General features: G+C 39.6%; 6 protein-coding genes across 6 annotated transcripts; 3 read left to right on the top strand and 3 right to left on the bottom strand.

Annotated features, from left to right (window-relative positions):
* Positions 1–555: 555 nt before the first annotated feature.
* Positions 556–1,431, bottom strand: LOC129747736 (eukaryotic translation initiation factor 4E-like). Its single transcript, XM_055742073.1, has one exon. It carries the CDS (start codon positions 1,170–1,172, stop codon positions 795–797), a length of 378 nt encoding a protein of 125 aa, XP_055598048.1. The 5' UTR covers positions 1,173–1,431; the 3' UTR covers positions 556–794.
* Positions 1,432–2,159: 728 nt separating this feature from the next.
* Positions 2,160–3,485, top strand: LOC129747171 (replication factor C subunit 3). Its single transcript, XM_055741218.1, has 2 exons — positions 2,160–2,873; positions 2,937–3,485. Exons 1-2 carry the CDS (start codon positions 2,283–2,285, stop codon positions 3,420–3,422), a joined length of 1,077 nt encoding a protein of 358 aa, XP_055597193.1. The 5' UTR covers positions 2,160–2,282; the 3' UTR covers positions 3,423–3,485.
* A 418-nt stretch (positions 3,486–3,903) lies between these two features.
* On the bottom strand, positions 3,904–5,609 carry LOC129747738 (U3 small nucleolar RNA-associated protein 18 homolog). Its single transcript, XM_055742075.1, has one exon. The coding sequence runs from the start codon at positions 5,472–5,474 to the stop codon at positions 3,948–3,950; it is 1,527 nt and encodes a 508-aa protein (XP_055598050.1). The 5' UTR covers positions 5,475–5,609; the 3' UTR covers positions 3,904–3,947.
* A 113-nt stretch (positions 5,610–5,722) lies between these two features.
* Positions 5,723–6,303, top strand: LOC129747739 (small integral membrane protein 4). The gene is made up of 2 exons (XM_055742077.1): positions 5,723–5,997; positions 6,163–6,303. Exons 1-2 carry the CDS (start codon positions 5,841–5,843, stop codon positions 6,252–6,254), a joined length of 249 nt encoding a protein of 82 aa, XP_055598052.1. The 5' UTR covers positions 5,723–5,840; the 3' UTR covers positions 6,255–6,303.
* Positions 6,163–9,003, bottom strand: LOC129747737 (coiled-coil domain-containing protein 93). The gene is made up of 7 exons (XM_055742074.1): positions 8,763–9,003; positions 8,493–8,701; positions 7,975–8,437; positions 7,867–7,911; positions 7,385–7,803; positions 7,123–7,328; positions 6,163–7,063 (listed from the first exon to the last, which is right to left on the bottom strand). The coding sequence occupies exons 1-7, from the start codon at positions 8,844–8,846 to the stop codon at positions 6,657–6,659; spliced, it is 1,833 nt and encodes a 610-aa protein (XP_055598049.1). The 5' UTR covers positions 8,847–9,003; the 3' UTR covers positions 6,163–6,656.
* LOC129747740 (ubiquinol-cytochrome-c reductase complex assembly factor 6) lies at positions 6,292–6,512 on the top strand. Its single transcript, XM_055742078.1, has one exon. It carries the CDS (start codon positions 6,292–6,294, stop codon positions 6,490–6,492), a length of 201 nt encoding a protein of 66 aa, XP_055598053.1. The 3' UTR covers positions 6,493–6,512.
* Positions 9,004–17,010: the final 8,007 nt, after the last annotated feature.

The following is a 17,010-nucleotide window of genomic DNA, read 5'->3' on the forward strand; positions in this document are numbered from 1 at the left end:
CCAAACTATTAAGACTTCCTCCTAAGCAGCAAAACAATCAATTAAAATCTTGTAGTCATTGAAAAAAAATGACTCTGATCTTACAGTGAGGACTAAACACAATTACTGGTTTTTCTAGAAGCAACGGATGTCTTAGGAAAAGAGGGATTTAATCCTCTTAATTGCCAAGGGCCCGGAATAGAGGTTATACCGCGCCTCCAGATCGCGTTCCTTTTGATGTTTCCTTAGCAACCCCCTTGACATCTGTGCCCGAATGTTCATGATCTTGAAACGGATTAAAACCAGCTAAATATGAAATACAGTATTGAACAAACAAAACAATACTGATGATAATACAGCAAAATGATATGATAAACAAGAAGAGCAATAATTAAGTAATCGCAATAATAATCAATTATCTAATACTAATAACAATGATAATTGTAACTAGACGCTAAGTTTCAAAAATTTGTCGAACTAATAATCAAAAGTGGTTCGATTTAGTTGGGCGCCATTTGTGATGGTGAAAAACTAGGCTTTCGGTTGCCCATAATAATAAAAAAATATAAGATTTAGTTTATCGTGTTTTTTAATTTTCTGGCAACAAATTTACCCAACCTCTTTATAATTTATGGTTCGAATATGGCAAGAAATTGACTTACAGCTTTCTCCGGCATCGGCGCGTCCCGGTTCATGACAGTGGTGGTCCAAATCGCAATTTCATTCATCTTCGGGCGAACATCCACGACGGCACCGCAAATTTCTTCAGGATTATCGAAAACCTCGCCAATTCGACACCATATCGTATCCAGCCACTATTTGTCCAATTCGTGGTGCTGCTGCCGGGGCACGTTGATCACCCACCGGCCGCCGCGGAAATTCTTCTCGTCTTCCCACATGGGGCGGATGCCCTGCTTGAACAGCGAACAATCGCCCCCGGTCTTCAGGTCCGACGGGCTCTTGATGTGGTTGCATAATTTCCAGAAGTCCTCAACGGCACCGACGGTGGCCACCTCGTTCAGGTTGCCTCCCCACGATTTGTCCTTATCCGGTTCCTGATACCAGAGCGTCCAATGGAATTGCAGCGGATGCTTGATGCAGCTTTCCGGATCGACGATGCCGTCCTGGTCGGCATGATTTCGCTCGGTGACCTCCGGTCGTTGCAAAACCTCCTTCTTCGTTTTTCCAGCCATGATCGTAAAAAAAATCGGCTTAGCTCGAGAATATCTACCCCGACACGTTGATTGAAACCGGGGACCGGGAAATTTTTTCTTCTCCGGAGCTTTTCGCGGGATATCAGCCACACTTGACTGTTTGGCGGAAACTGCCGTGACGTTTTACCGCTCATTTGCACGCTTAACGTCGTTTTTTCCAAAAAGGGTTTTTTTTTTACCTTGCACGTTTCTTCCTTGATCCTCAGTTTTGGTTAAAAAACAATACGCTCGTATTGTTTTATGCAACGGGTGGGTTATTGAATCAAACTTGTTGCCTAAATTGCTCTTTCATATCATTGCTCAAACTAATCAAAATTCAAATGTAACATTCGTCGGAATTATAATTGTTTTCTTCCAAAAACTATAGTATTTCGTAACATATTTCAGCACTGCATGGTTCCGGATGAGCGCGGTGGATTGGTGGTGAATACACAAACAAAATGATTTTTTTATTTTAATTTACTGCCATCTGAATAAATAAATTAAACATAATAGTTTTGTAATTTATTTCCCATGAGCAGCTCCTGAAATTGTATACGCAAGCTTTTGGAATAAGGGGTAATTTTCATCCGCCATCAAGCGTTTTGAAATAAGGGGTAATTTTGATCCGCTACAAGCGTTATCAGGTTGAGTACCCCTTAAAGGGTAAAGAAATTTTATCCGTAAAAAGGAGTTCTCCCAGTCTTATTGAATAACGGGTCAAAAGTATTCGTTAAGGGGTAACCAAAAGTTAGCGTGCACCATAATCTCTTAACGCACAGAGCTTGATTTCTTCCATTTCTTCCTCCAATCTTTTATTCCTCGCCAAGATACAAATGTCGGAAAAAGTCTCATTATTGGGTTAATTGAAAGAAATTCTATTTTTATATATCACCCTACAAGCTAGATTTTGAGTTAATAATTGTTTGCGTGTAGAGGAATGGAAGTACTAGATTCCATCTTGAGAAGAACGTTTCTGAAGGGCACTGGGAATGGCGCGCTTGCATGATGCGATAAATCCGATAGATCCATAAACAATTTTAAAAGTTCGTGAGAAAAACCGTAAAATCTTTTAAAAACCCAGCCTGTTTCGCAGTTATTTCTTCACCAATGGCTCTTTGGGTAGATCGTTATCGTCCGCGGGAGCTGGCCAAGCTGGATTACCACAAAACCCAGGCGCAACATCTGATAAATCTATGCTCCCAAGGTGATTTCCCGCATCTGATGTTTTATGGTCCTTCCGGTGCCGGTAAGAAAACCCGCATCATGTGTCTGCTGCGGGAACTGTATGGCACCGGCGTCGAACGGCTGCGGAATGAGATCATGAATTTCACCACACCCTCGAACCGGAAGGTAGAGATAATGACGGTCAGCAGTAATTATCACATCGAGGTGAACCCGTCCGATGCCGGCATCTACGATCGTGTGGTCATCACCGATATGATCAAGCAGATCGCCCAAACTCAGCAGATCGACCCTAGTGGACAGCGTGAGTTTAAAACGATTGTTCTGTCCGAGGTTGACGAACTAACCAAGGATGCTCAACATGCTTTGAGACGAACGATGGAAAAGTATGTGGCCACATGTCGGTTGATTCTATGCGTTAATTCAACTTCCCGGGTCATTCCGGCAGTCAAAAGTCGTTGCCTGGGGATTAGGGTATCGGCTCCCAGCAACGAAGAAATTATTAGTATTCTTAATGTAGGTTTGATTTTTTTGAAACAGAAATGAATTTAATTAACAAATTTATTTCTTTATTTTTAGCACATCTGCAAAAAGGAGGGTCTTCACATTCCGTCGGAATTGGCCACTCGTATCGCACAGAAATCCGAACGAAACCTTCGTCGGGCTATTCTGATGTTGGAGGCTTGCAAAGTTCAACAGTATCCTTTCACGGTGAACCAGGACGTCCCGGAAATCGATTGGCAGGTGTTTTTGCGGGAGACCGCCAACCAGATTGTGCAGGAGCAAAGCCCCCAGAAATTGGAAGCGGTGCGGGAGCGTTTGTACGAGCTTCTCTCCCAGGGCGTCCCCTCCGATATCATCTTCCGGGGATTGGTTGAAAGTCTGGTGAAGAATTGCGACATGAGCCTGAAGACGCAAACACTCAACTTTGCCGCACTGTACGAGTATAAGATGCAGCAGGGAAGCAAGCACATCTTTCATCTGGAAGCGTTCGTAGCGCAGTTTATGGCTCTGTATAAGAAGTTCTTGAACCAAGCGTCGGTTATGGATATGGACGACTTTTGATTTCGTTTTGTATGTTCTTTAATATTGTAATGTTTCAATAAAGCTATTGTATAAGAGATTAAATCAGTAGAAACTATTTTAACCAAGTAGAGAAACACGCCTGTTACCATGAATCTTTTTTGACGGGAATTTCAACCCGATGGAAAGACGCACGATTGTAAATAGAGTTCTGATGGAAAAGGCAGAAAATCAAGAATAAAAACAAATATGACCTGCCTCCTACTAAAAACGGACAACTGAGAATAGAGAGTGGTGTTCTGATAAAAAGGAAGGGCATCACCAGCCAAGGAAGACGGCAAAGTGGGTGAGAAAACTCGAAATCCTAGATTAAAAAAAAAAACAACAAATTGTGCCATAGTAATTTGTTGAAAGGAAGCTGTTAAAAAAAATGATTTGCCAATGACTCAAACCCCATTAAATATGCTCTATACCTAGCAGGAAATGTGAAAAAATTAAGCAGAACAATAAATTGGGATCTGATATTCCATTTATTGATTATTTACCAATACAGATACAAAACCAAAGTTAATAATTCTGATAATGTTTAACCCTAAACAACGAAACGAAGCCCTCTCGACTGCCCACGGCCAAATAACCACTACCAGGTGAGAACTGAACCCTGGTAACTCGTCCCAGATCGGATTTCATCATCGGAAAATTTCGATACACGGTTCCACTTTTTAGGTGGATCAGCTTTATGGCGTCGGGAACATCCGGCGAGGCGATGGCCATCAATTCCGAGGTGCAATTGAACGCTATCGAGCCGATGGCGGTGGTTAGGTTGCTGATAACTCTTTCCGGCGTGGGATACTTTTCCTTTAGAACTTTTTCCAGCAGGTAAATGTTGACAATTCCCTGTCGATTTCCGGTAGCCAGAAAACGATTGTTGGGGCAAACGATGATAAAAGACCCATTGACGCAGCCATCGTCGGTGAAGACATTGACAAATCGTCGTTTCGCTAGGTGGTAGATCGATACCATGGTATCATTGCTGTGGGCGATAAGATACTTGGAATCTGGCGTGAAACAAAGCGAAGGACAGGCGTAATTCTGTTGGATGGTGTCTATTAACTCCTTGCTTCTTCCGTCTAACAGATGGATTTCGCCGAATCCACCGGTAACTGCTATGTACTTTCCGCATTTGGAAATTTCAAAATTCTTCATGGTCCATAGTTCGTCCTTGATCTGAAGAGTATAACTTTGACCAGAAAGCAGATTGTAGGTGTGATAGAATTTTCTATAGCTTCCAAGAATTATTTCGTTGCCATCAGAAGACATGCCACAACAGGCGATTTTGAACTTTTTCAAACCAATCGTATGCAGTTTCTCATTCTTAGTTCCGTCGACAGCCACAATGGAGGCGATTCCATTCATTCCGGTCATGATTGCTACCATTGAAGTCGGATGGAAAAGAACGGCCGTTATATCGCCTTCATTTTTCGTTTCCCGATTCAAGTTTTTTAATCGTTTGAGTTCAATCTGACCCTGGGGCAAATCAGTTGTTGTTCCTTTTACCACATGGCCAACGGTTCGAAGCACCTCATCGTCCGAATCAACATCCTTCTCTCGATCCAGATCAGCCCATTTCGGTTTACCCACAATCTTTTCGAAATTTTTCCTTCTACGACCAACGGTAGCCCGGAGTTCTGTTTTGTGCTTTTTACCAGGAAAATCTTCATCTTGCTCATCATCTGAATCGTGCCAGGCTGCAGAACGTTTTTTCGCTTCGCCTCTCACTTCCTCCGACGAATTTTCGTCTTTCAGAATACTACTGACAAGTTCTGTGCGCCCCCCAAACACTCGGGACATTAAATTTCTTTCTCGGTCACTTTTGGGTTTGTCGATTTCCTGCTCCTCTAGCTTGGCAAACAAATCATCCTTCTCGTCCTCGTTACCGGTGGATTCGGATTCCTCCTTATCGGAATTAGCATCATCACTGCTTTCCTCAGCGATGTCTGCACCATCGGAGTCATCTTCCGGTTTTAAACCGATTTGTTTCCGCTGCGCTTCCATAATTTGCGCGATTAGGTCTTCATCACTGATCATGCTCATTTTGAGCACTTTTTTCTTGGGAAAATTGGTTGAAAAAACTGGAAGAACTGGGATTTTTTATTCTTTCTACGGCCAAAAACGCGATTTTTGAAAACACGTGAAAATATCAAAATCACAACAAAGCCCCGGTTCTGAAAACTCTACACGGTAAATTCAAAGAACCTATTTTCAGATAATTTTGAAACTCAAAATATATCAACTGTTTGTTTCAGTGTATTCGAGCAGTTTTGTTTTGATTTGTTCGAGCACTCAAAATCACGCGAAAATTTCAAAAAGTTACATAAAATTTTGGTGAATCCGCGTTGTTTTTCGTATAAATGAACGTCGCGGTCGTTGCTGTGCGATAAAACCCCCCAATATTTTCCGATGCGCATTCGACGCAGCCGTACCCTGAAGCAGCTGCTGGATCTGTGGCCGGGAAAGAATACGCTCGGTATCTATCGGTTCCTGCCGCTGTTCTTCGGGCTCGGGGCGGCGCTCGAGTTTTCCATGATCCATTGGCGGGTGGGGGAGACCAACTTTTGTAAGTATAATTTTTCCTCTTAAATTTTAATTTTGTTATTTTTGAAATTGTCGCCTATCCCGAAATTCTGGTCCTATTTTTAGGTGTAACCTCCGTAAAAAATATGAAAAATAATTCACAACTTGAAATCCAATTTTATAACTAGTATATTTTATTCGCTTGTAGATAACACCTTCAAGAAGCGTCAAGCCAAGGAAATCGTCGACGAAAAGTTGCGACTACACCAGTTGGAACCAAGCCAACAGTCTACTAGTTAAGGTAAATTGTTATATTTAAAAAAAAAAACCTCACACAATGCCGGCCGGTGTATCGACCAAGGAGTACGTTAAGTTTATGGCAGCCGCAATGCTGTCGATGTTTGCTGGCTCCCAGGTTGTACACGCTTACTATAAGCCATTGCGTGATATTAGAACCTACGTAGACCGAGAAATTCAGAGTCAACACCTGAAAGAGGTGAAACAATCAGAACCAGGAACGGATGGTAGTAGCCAATAAATGTGTTAATCATACCGTAATAGTTGGACTTTATTCGATACATTAGTTTTGAAGAGCATTCCAAAAAAAAAATAAAATAAAATAAAATAACGAGGAAAATTAAATTGGAAGTCTTTCCCACACAGGCACACCATGTGCTAATTCGCGGAAATCATCCTAAAAGTCTATTCCATCAATGGAAGGTTCTTGGTCGGCTTTTGTTTCTGCAGCAGCTGTAATTGCTTTAGGAGGGCATCGTTTCGTTGACACTCCACCGTAAGTTGTTTAACGGTCGCAGCATATTTGCGCTGCTGCTCCACCAAGGCCAGCAGCTGAGCATTAAGGCTGTCCCGCTTCGAGCGTTCCTCTTCGCACTTGGCGTTCACCTTAATTTTGTTAGTATGGATTCCTTCCACTATGGCTTCAAACTGTTGCACAAACTGATCTCGAGAGGCAAAGGATTGCATAGCCCCGGCGTAGTTTTCATAGATGGAATTCAGCAGCGACATCTCCTTCTCCAAATAGAGCTTCGTGTCATCCAGAGTGTTGTATAGGGTGTAGAATTGTTTGGTTTCTCGATGTTTTGCGCTTACTGAAATGAGTCAAATTTACACATGGATAAAATAAAATCTATCAATAGTCCCGCATTACCTTGGTTATAAAGTTCAAGAAAGCGTCTCTGATACTGAGCCAGCTCAGTACGATCAGGAATATTATCCATTTGTCGATTAATCGACACATAGGCTCGGTTCTTTTTGGCCAGCTGAAGACGTAGGGTAGCTAACCGGCTCTGTTCTGCTTCCAGTTGGCGTTCCAGTTCGAGGATGTCCTCATCAGGAGTGCTAGCTTCGGCTTTTCTGCAAAAACAATAAGCATGTTAGAAAGAAAATAACCTACTCAAGCGTCGACTTACTGTATTTTTTCCTGCAGCTCGACTAGTTCCTTCTTACATCTCTCTTTGAATTCGACCTCCTGTTGTTTCATTTTTTCATTCTGTCGAATCAACTCTTGCACGTGATCTAAAATTTTCTGGTTGTCCTCGCTGATTTCCAGATTGTCTAGATTGTGAATTTCCGCTTCCAGAATTGCTCGATCGTTCTTGGCCTGTTCCAGTTGGCGTCGTTCATGCTCGAGCTTGTCTTTTTGACTCTGATTTGCTACTTTAACACGCTGCAATTTCTTCTCTAGCGCTAGTTTAGTCGCTAGTATGGTTTTGATTTTGTTTTGTTCCGATAATTGACTGGTGTCTATGGCCATTTCCCTTTTCAGATCTTCATAATGCTGGTTGAGCGCCGCACGATCACTGTCAGACAGTTTCGTTGTCTCGTTTTGCTGAAGAAAGACAAATCTATATTATTCCGATGAAATGATTTCCAAACTTTTGCACAAAATTACCTCTTTGGCAACTGATAAATTTTTGAATAATTGATCGAAATCAAGCTAGAAATAATAAGTGAAATTTACACACAAATAATCATTGCAGAAAAAAGTCTCGAACGATACCTCATGCTCGGCTAATTGCAATTTATCTTGGAAAATCTCTTCTTCCACAGCTTCGTCGATTTCCGGAATGTCCACGTTCGTTTTCACGGAAAAGTCCCTAGTTCCATATTCCATCAAGGTTATACGAACTCGACTCATAACATCATCCGGACCCTTTTCCTTGCGTCTAAACTGTCTTTTGGGAATGTACATATCCTCAACAGTTTTCAAATTGCTCAACTGCTTCTGGTGAACTTGTTTGGCTTCACGATCCGACTCAAGAGCAAAAAAGTTTTGAAACTGCCCGGCCGCAAGTTTCTTCAGCCGTTCAGCTTTCTCGCTACGATTTTCAGCCGATCGCTTCACCAACCACTCGACTACCGGAAATATGTTGATAAAATCCAAACCCTGAATTTGGTGCGGCTCCAATGCAAAAAGACACTTCATCTTCGGCAGGACTACTACTATCTTTTCCGTGAGAGCTCTAAAATTTACAAATTATCATTTCAAATTCAAATTTAATAAAAAACATTTCTTACATCTTCTGGCCGATGGTTAAATTTTCGTGGAACAACAGATCGACATCCACATCGTAGTCGCAGGCCTCGATGCACCAGGTCATTCCACCCACAATTTTATCGAAGATGGATAAGCCCTGAATGTGCGCTCGATAGTATCCGGCTCCGACCAGGATGTCGATGATGTCCTGCTCCCGCCGTTTCTGTTCCTCATCTTCCCTGCGTTCGACCTATTCGAATGTTAAGAGTAAAATTAAAAATTTCAAACGAATAAATTAAGTGACAAGTTACCTGTATCTCGTTTCCGTCTGCGTCGAAACGAGTGGCCAACTTTACGTTGGGTAAATGCTTGGAGAATATGTTTTTCGCTGCCATGTTTCGAGATTACATATTTTCAACGTAATGGAAGATAAATGCCCTTGTTTAAGACGGAAAAACAAGTTTAAAACATGAAATAAACACAGGTGATAATCTATTTTCTTATCTGATTTTTTTTTTGAGTTTAATCAATCAGCTGGTTTTGACAAATGTTTGTTGTTGCCTAGATTAGGGTTGCCCAGATTTTGTGTGAAGAAAAGGAACAAACAGAATTCGAGCAGTTAAGGGGGCGTTCACATACCACGTGGACAACTTAAAGGGAGGAAGGTGTTTTAAAAATGTCCTCGATTGTCCACGGAAAGGGGGAGGACATCCTTCCCTCATAAATATGTTCTAAATGTGAATAAATATTATAACGATTTGATCAAAGTCTCAAAATTGATTACATTGAAAAAAAAATTGAATATAAATGACATGTGAACCGACAAATTAAATTTTCAATTTCTTCTTGAATTATGAAGTTTGATGGTCTAACCAACGTCTCAAGATCGCTTACTATTCTACGCTGCCTTCTCTAAACTTTAAATTTTCTTCTCCAAACTATTCTAATTTTCATTTCCAGCGTCAGCTCCCCGAGCTATTTAAACGCCATGAAAAAAAAAATTCTTCTTGAATTATGAAGTTGAGATTAATAGTTTAATCTGCCTTAGCTCATTGTAACGATGCGTGTATTAGGTATGAAAAAGTATGAAATGGGTTATATAGGATGAGCGTGTAAACGACGAAAGAAGGAGAACAAGGCGGGAGAAAAAGGCATTCTTGTTACGACGCGGAACGAGCAACACTTACAATGGCGACGAGATGAAAATCAGTAAAAGAAAAAGTGGAATAACTGGATGGTTGAGTGAATATTGTGGGAAAAGTGATGGAGATTGCAATAATGCGTTTGATCTACGATAAAATGAAATAGTTGACTTGCGTTGCTTGCGTGAATTGAGTAGCTTCGGGAGAAAAATTGCGATCATTTAAATACGGAAAAATGGCGCCCATTGTATAAATTTTATGCGAAAAAAAATATCGGAAGTAGCAAAAGGACCTGAAGAGAAATGAAGTATGAAAGTAATGGGAAGTGTAACGGATCGTGAACGGATGTCGAAATGAAAATTTTGCGAAAGACGGAGTGGATTAAGTTGATACTTTGGTTCCACAGGATTTAGGATCGATGATGCCTTGAATGTTGTAAGACGGACGGCATTTTTTTTATTGCGTTGCACTGGCGCTTTGCGGTGCCAGGCTGGTGGCAATCTGTTTTGACTGTGGGGTGAGAGTTGTGCCGAGTTGAAGCATTATGTCTTTGTTTCGTGCTAGTGGAAATGGATACTGGAGAGAAATGGATTTCTTTGCCTGAGCTAGGCTTGTTGAGATGATTGGCATTGTGCTAGAGATGGTATAGCTTTGTGCTTGAGACGGTTAGCTTCGTGCTTGAGATGATAAGCTTTGTGCTTGGAATGATAAGCTTCGTGCTTGGAACGATAAGCTTCGTGCTTGAGATGGTTAAGCTTCGTGCTTGAGATGGTTAAGCTTCGTGCTTGAGATGGTAAAGCTTCGTGCTTGAGATGGTAAGCTTCGTGCTTGAGACGGTTAGCTTCGTGCTTGAGATGATAAGCTTCGTGCTTGAGATGATAAGCTTCGTGCTTGGAATGATAAGCTTCGTGCTTGAGATGGTTAAGCTTCGTGCTTGAGATGGTAAAGCTTCGTGCTTGAGATGGTAAGCTTCGTGCTTGAAACGGTTAGCTTCGTGCTTGAGATGATAAGCTTCGTGCTTGGAATGATAAGCTTCGTGCTTGGAATGATAAGCTTCGTGCTTGAGATGATAAGTGGCTTTCTTGAGAAGATAAGCTTCGTGCTTGGAATGATAAGCTTGAATGAGGCTTAAAATGATAAGCTTCGTGCTTAAGATGCGATGCTTAGAGCTGATGATGAGATGTTTCGTGATAGGGATAACATGTTTCGTGACAGTTATGTTTCGTTCATAGTTGCCTGATTTGGGAACGCAGCTGTGCATTGGAGATTACTAATTTGTATTCGAGGAGATATGATTAATGCTTTGGATGATATACTTTGTGCTAGAACAGATTATTTCTGTGCTCGTTTGCTCATTGGAGATGTTATGCTTCGTGCTTGAGATGATGAAGGTATTTTGTGCTAGATGCTCTATTCCTTTTCTCAAAAATATTTTACATGAATCGGATATTGGAAGTTTAAGCTAGGAATAACTGTACTTGGAACTTTTTTCATCCTTAATGCTCGGCCTGCGTTGTGCCGTGCTTGAGGTAGGCTTGCTCCGTGCAAGATAGTAAAGGAATGTAAAATGGAAAACTTTGTCACAACAATTGAAAACTCGCAATCATATTGAGAGAAAGAAAAAGAGAAGATTTTGTCCTGATAAATGTAGATAGGTTAGTAATATACATGTTTTGTTCAGCCGATGCGTATCTTTGTGCAGCTGATATGCTAGATGATATGTGATGATGGTTTGAGAGGTGACACTGTACGAGACAGCTCGTTTAATGTAAGAGAAAAAAAAACACGATGTCGTATCACAATCGTTTGAGTTTTGAATATTTCTATAACAAAAGACGAAATTTTTTAAAAGTAGTGCGTAATGTAATGGTAGATACTTTCTTATTGACATCATCAGACATATCATTGAAATTTTTGACGTTTGATTTAATGTTAAATTTTCATACAAGGTCGGAAGGACCAGAGATGTTTTGATTTCAAGTAAAGCAAATTTTGAAAGTGATACAGATCCATTTCCAGTAACGAAGTAATTCTGCGTGACGGCAGAAAGATTTGACTAAAAAAGCTTGATTTAAGTGATGCGCTTGCAAAGGATAATCTGGATGAGGTAGTCGTAGTCCCCTCTGAACTTTAAAGCTGATCACCATTGATTCCCCTAAGAGGAAGTTGTGATAAGAGAGGACTGACACGGTATGATGGATTTTGTAATCGGTGTGATTCGACATAGTTTGTTAGCTACAGTTGGCGCGGCAGTTGGTGACAGCATCACCTATGTCTTGCTATCCAAAGTGGCGTACGGTTCTGCACCACATCGGGATTATGATTTTGTTAGGATTCTGCTGTCACGCCTCACCGCGAGTTGAGGACTTCTTGATGAGAGGAGGCTAATGTCGGATATCATCCGGTGTCCATAATGGTTCAATGGAGCATGAATTATTGCGGAATATATACTCAAATCACAGGCGGGCGTATATTATTTTCTGACAAATTATCGGAAGGGAGACTAGTGTCACACCAGCAAGTAAGATCCATGGGAGCATGATGCCAGAATTGAATACAGTTTATGATCGATAAGTTAAAATGCTGGTGATGATTAAGTGCTTCATGCTAAAATGACTCTTATTAGCCAGAATAATTGGTTTAGAAAAAAAACTGTTTTATTGTCGGGGAGGTCTTAAGTTCGATTAATACCGACTTGAATGGATTGGACTTCAGAGCGAGGTCACTGTGGTTCCGAAGATACTCGAACAATAGGAAGAGGGGTTTAAATGGATGTAAGATGATAAATGACGTGGTCCTAGCGGTTTTTCAGGTTGCTAGGTATAATTTTCGATGTGGTTTGTGGATAGGTTAAATGATGATGTAGTTGTGTGAGCGATATGAGCTGACTTTGTTTAAATCATGCGACTCGATAATAACTGAAAACGTATAGGGATGAACCATCCCAGAGGATGAAAATCCCGTACAAAAAAAAAACTGAAAACGATAACAGGGTGCAGAATTAAACAACATAAACAATAAAACATGACAATTGTGCGACTTGTCTAATCGATGTGAATTTTGTCGTTTTGGTAAATATTAATCACGAAGCAAGACGGATTTGTACGGATAACAGTGACTGCAAAAGGTTGCACGAAATCCAACTTTCAACGCAAAGGACAATACTGAGGAGATGGTATGATACAGAATCCTGCTGGGGTAGAACATTAAATAATTGAAAAAAAAAAATAGGTGAGAGTAAAAATAGCAAGAAATTACCGATTTCTGTTAAATGGGAGGATTGACACGAGATGAGTATAAACTCACAGAGCCAGACTATATGAGTTACTGGCCTTTTCCCCCTTTGGATGAGTCCAGAAAGCGATTTCAAAAAAGAAAAAGAAGAAAAAAATAACTGACAAATTGAGCAAGTGAAAAGTTTAAAAACGTGGATTGACAGGAAGTTGTGTCTCGTATTCTCGATTTGATGCGATGCGGTTCAGAGATATGGGGGTGATTGTGGGAAACAGGACACCGATTGGATCACCGATTAAAATGATGTGCCATATACTACCGTAACCCGGAGACAATTTTTAATAGAGAGGACATGAGTTTTCGCGAGATTTCAGAATCCGCATGTCATTGATTCAGAATTCTTTATAACCTGATTAAAAACGTATAACATTATTTTCATTAATAAAGAAAAAATACTTGATGGGAGGAGACATTATCAGAGAGAGATCCAACATTCTGTGGAGTGGAAGGGATATGCTCTGAGCGAACTGATATACTCAGAAAATTAGAATCAATTCATCGAATTCCGGAATATTGTTCAACTAACAAAATCGAACATCATATTTTCATGTTAAGTATAAATCCATCATTCTTGGCAGTTTATGATCATCCACCTTGACGTCGTTAGAATTGACATTTATGTCACTATCTGTTTATTTCGGCTGATAGATTAAACGTGTTCTGGTTTAACTTTTGCGAACATTGCATAATTGCAGTAGGTTGGATGAGTTTGGATTTAAAAAAAGGAGGGATGTAACGATTCGTGTATTAGGTATGAAAAAGTATGAAATGGGTTATATAGGATGAGCGTGTAAACGACGAAAGAAGGAGAACAAGGCGGGAGAAAAAGGCATTCTTGTTACGACGCGGAACGAGCAACACTTACACTCATGTTATTTTTAAAATAAATATTTGAATTTTGCTGATAATTCGTACGAGATATGGCTGAAAAATCATTCAACTCAGGGAACAAGCACTGACCCTGGATCGGACCAAAACAGTATCTGATTTCGGAACGATCCTCCTGATGAACGGATGAAAATCGGACCGATTTTAATTCTTTTTTTGATCTGGGTGAGTGAGCATTAAAAAGTAAATATTAGATTTACAAACAATTGATAAAATGCCTGTGGTAGTTTTGCATTTCAACTTGAAATTATAGAAATCAAAGCAATCATAAACTATACACAAAAATATAATTGTCAATTAACATAGGAAGATTTCGAATGAATACAAGCATATACATAGCTATCAGTTGGAAGTTATTTACCATATTCAATCCGGATATTCCCTGATTACAACATTGGCGACGAGGCGAACCCTGTGCACGGAATGTTACAAGAAATATTTAGCTGAGTAAGTAATAAATATGGTGAAATAATACACCAGAATCTTAAAGAAGATTCGACAAAATAATCTCAAACGAGATATTTTAAAAGCCTCAAAGGAGAGCTCAAATTAGTCTCAAAGGAGACCTAAGCCTCAAAGGAGAGCTTGTAATAGTCTCAAAGGAGACCTTAGCCTCAAAGGAGAGCTTGAAATAATCTCAAAGGAGACCTTAGCCTCAAAGGAGAGCTTAAAATAGTCCCAAAGAAGACCTTAGCCTCAAAGGAGAGCTTAAAAAAGGTCTCAAAGAAGACCTAAGCCTCGAAAGAGAGCTAGGAGCAGTCTCAAAGGAGACTTTAAAAAGGTCTCAAAGAAAACGGGAAAAAATTACAAACAGAGTCTCAAAGGAGACGAAAAAGTCCCAAATGAAATGTTCAAGAATTTTAAAGATATTCAGCTAAGATTTTTATTTCAAATGAAATATTTTCTTCCACACCACGTCAACGTGGTGTTATCGGCATCATTTTAACATAAATATAAGTCTCGATATCTTTGAGAATGTTAGAGGAGGTTCAAGTTTCCTTTGAAAGTTTCCTTCGAAAACAAGCAAGTTTAAATGAAAATATTTCCAATCAACAACTTCTGCATCTATGGCAACCTGTCCATTCCTGAGCAGCCTAAGCAACACGTTGTAGTGTTTGTTACGTTAAAAGAAATCAACTGGATCATGCAAAATCTCGATATGAAGGATTCTGAAGGATCTCAATCTGTGAATATTCTGAAAGAAATAACGGAACCGAGAAGCGCTCAAGAAAGGCTCGAAGAATCGAAGCTGGTTCCACCGACCGAAATTTTTTGCCCAGAAAGAGAATACGGAAGTTGACAGCGAGGATATCCCGAATGATCCTAGTTCAGTCATGAAAGTTATCGTGCCCCAGTCCCGGATCATGTCCGTTGTTTTCGAGGAAATTGATCACACTTAAAACGTTTAATTTAAATATATTAATTATGTCGACAACCAGTGGAACGTGATTGGAACACAGCCCGCAATACGAAAATCGAGCCTGTGGGCACATCGAGGAGCTTTTACCAAAGAAGGCAATCATCAAAGCCCCTTTTGTCGGTTAAATCTTTACCAGAAACAACGTAGTCCGGATCCGAGGTGCAACTGAAGACACTGGTATGAAGGGGACGATCATCTTATTGAACAAATTCTTCAATATGATATTCATCATCAACAATCCAACTAAACACGGTATTTACTTGGTGCTGCCTTGGTAATCGGTTAGTAAACCTCAAAACCAACAACAGCAAGACATGAGATGAGTGACACAGTAAATATAAATCCTAATACTATAATCATTATATCTTGTTAAGCAATACTTCTTCTTTTTCTTTGTTTCGTAGATTGGAAGCAACTGCTGAGTGCAGTAATAAGCAATTAAAATCATCTCACCAACGTTTTGGACATTGTTTTTAGTAGAAATATTATGGATTTATTTGTTTTTTTTTTCAAGAAAGGGAAATGTGGTAGTTTTGCATTTCAACTTGAAATTAAAGAAATCAAAGCAATCATAAACTATACACAAAAATATAATTGTCAATCAACATAGGAAGATTTCGAATGAATACAAGCATATACATAGCTATCAGTTGGAAGTTATTTACCATATTCAATCCGGATATTCCCTGATTACAACAATGCCCTTTCGCATGTGAGTCCCATGTGTGTTTTCATTATTTTTGGGTTATTTGTTTTCGCAGGGGTTAAGGGGGGGTGAGGGGGGGGGTAAGGTCTAACACTTTCAAAAAATCAATTTTTTTTATTTTCTTATTGTAAAACATTTCAAGAATGTTGTGTCAAATTTTCAAGTCAATTGAAGCAAAACTATAGAAGTTATAGGCCTTTATCTCCTCCTATCTAATACTGCATGAAAGCAAGAGCAGAAACTTCAAACGCGTTTTTCTCGAAAGCACATTTTAAAAGTCCGTGGACATCGTCATTTGAAAACTACTTATCCGATTCTTTTCAAATTTGGAACATAGTTTCTACATATAAAATACCAGACCCCAAAGTTTTTCTTTTTTGATTTTTTTACTTTGGGGAGATTTTATAGGTGAAAAATGGCGGATTTTTAAGTGAAAAATCGTAGTTTTTACTTCAAACAGCCACACAAATTTCATAAAAATATTTTTAAGTTAAATAAAAACGTTGGGGTCCAGAAAAACATCTATTAAAAATATTTTGCTCTGATTTTTTGAATTCAGATGATTCTGTGCTGAGATACAGTGTCCACCGCAAATCCTGTTTTCTAAAAGGCATCCTCGAAAATGCTCCGTCACCGGCTCATTTTTCAATATTTTTCTACGAAAAAATTACTAAATGTTCTTTTAACAATGCTTTGTATAATGCAAAATATTTGAATACATTTGTTTGAACGATAGCTCTAGAAAAAAATCGTGAAAATGGTGTTTTTTTATACCTGTTAGACCCTACCCCCCCTTAAATGAAATGTAATGTGGTTAATGCTATTTTCCCTAAATGTTGGAATAATCCTAGCTCAAAGTCATAATCTATCTCAAACTAATATAACAGAAGTTAGCTATCTTATACCTATCATAGTATCGCAGAATCATGCAATCCGACAGGAACCTATTTTACCGGTTTAAGCATAGCTAGGGGAGATAGGGGCATAACGAGCACCCGGGGCATAGTAAGCACTTCGTTTTTCTACAAAAGTACGCATTTTCTTAAATAAATTTTCATGAGGAATTGTTTCGTACTTCCTATTGAATTAATTTTTCGCCGAAAAAGAAA

This window comes from Uranotaenia lowii, chromosome 2, assembly GCF_029784155.1.
Source record: "Uranotaenia lowii strain MFRU-FL chromosome 2, ASM2978415v1, whole genome shotgun sequence".
Lineage (NCBI taxonomy): Eukaryota > Metazoa > Arthropoda > Insecta > Diptera > Culicidae > Uranotaenia > Uranotaenia lowii.

Excerpts from the sequence above, each read along its gene's own strand:
- LOC129747736 (XM_055742073.1), bottom strand. The coding sequence starts at position 1,172 with ATGGCTGGAAAAACGAAGAAGGAGGTTTTGCAACGACCGGAGGTCACC.
- LOC129747171 (XM_055741218.1), top strand. The coding sequence starts at position 2,283 with ATGGCTCTTTGGGTAGATCGTTATCGTCCGCGGGAGCTGGCCAAGCTG. Across the intron at positions 2,874-2,936 it reads AAATTATTAGTATTCTTAAT|CACATCTGCAAAAAGGAGGG; the intron begins GTAGGTTTGATT and ends CTTTATTTTTAG.
- LOC129747738 (XM_055742075.1), bottom strand. The coding sequence starts at position 5,474 with ATGAGCATGATCAGTGATGAAGACCTAATCGCGCAAATTATGGAAGCG.
- LOC129747739 (XM_055742077.1), top strand. The coding sequence starts at position 5,841 with ATGCGCATTCGACGCAGCCGTACCCTGAAGCAGCTGCTGGATCTGTGG. Across the intron at positions 5,998-6,162 it reads GGTGGGGGAGACCAACTTTT|ATAACACCTTCAAGAAGCGT; the intron begins GTAAGTATAATT and ends ATTCGCTTGTAG.
- LOC129747740 (XM_055742078.1), top strand. The coding sequence starts at position 6,292 with ATGCCGGCCGGTGTATCGACCAAGGAGTACGTTAAGTTTATGGCAGCC.
- LOC129747737 (XM_055742074.1), bottom strand. The coding sequence starts at position 8,846 with ATGGCAGCGAAAAACATATTCTCCAAGCATTTACCCAACGTAAAGTTG. Across the intron at positions 7,329-7,384 it reads GAGCTGCAGGAAAAAATACA|AAAAGCCGAAGCTAGCACTC; the intron begins GTAAGTCGACGC and ends TTGTTTTTGCAG. Across the intron at positions 7,064-7,122 it reads TCTTGAACTTTATAACCAAG|TAAGCGCAAAACATCGAGAA; the intron begins GTAATGCGGGAC and ends GACTCATTTCAG.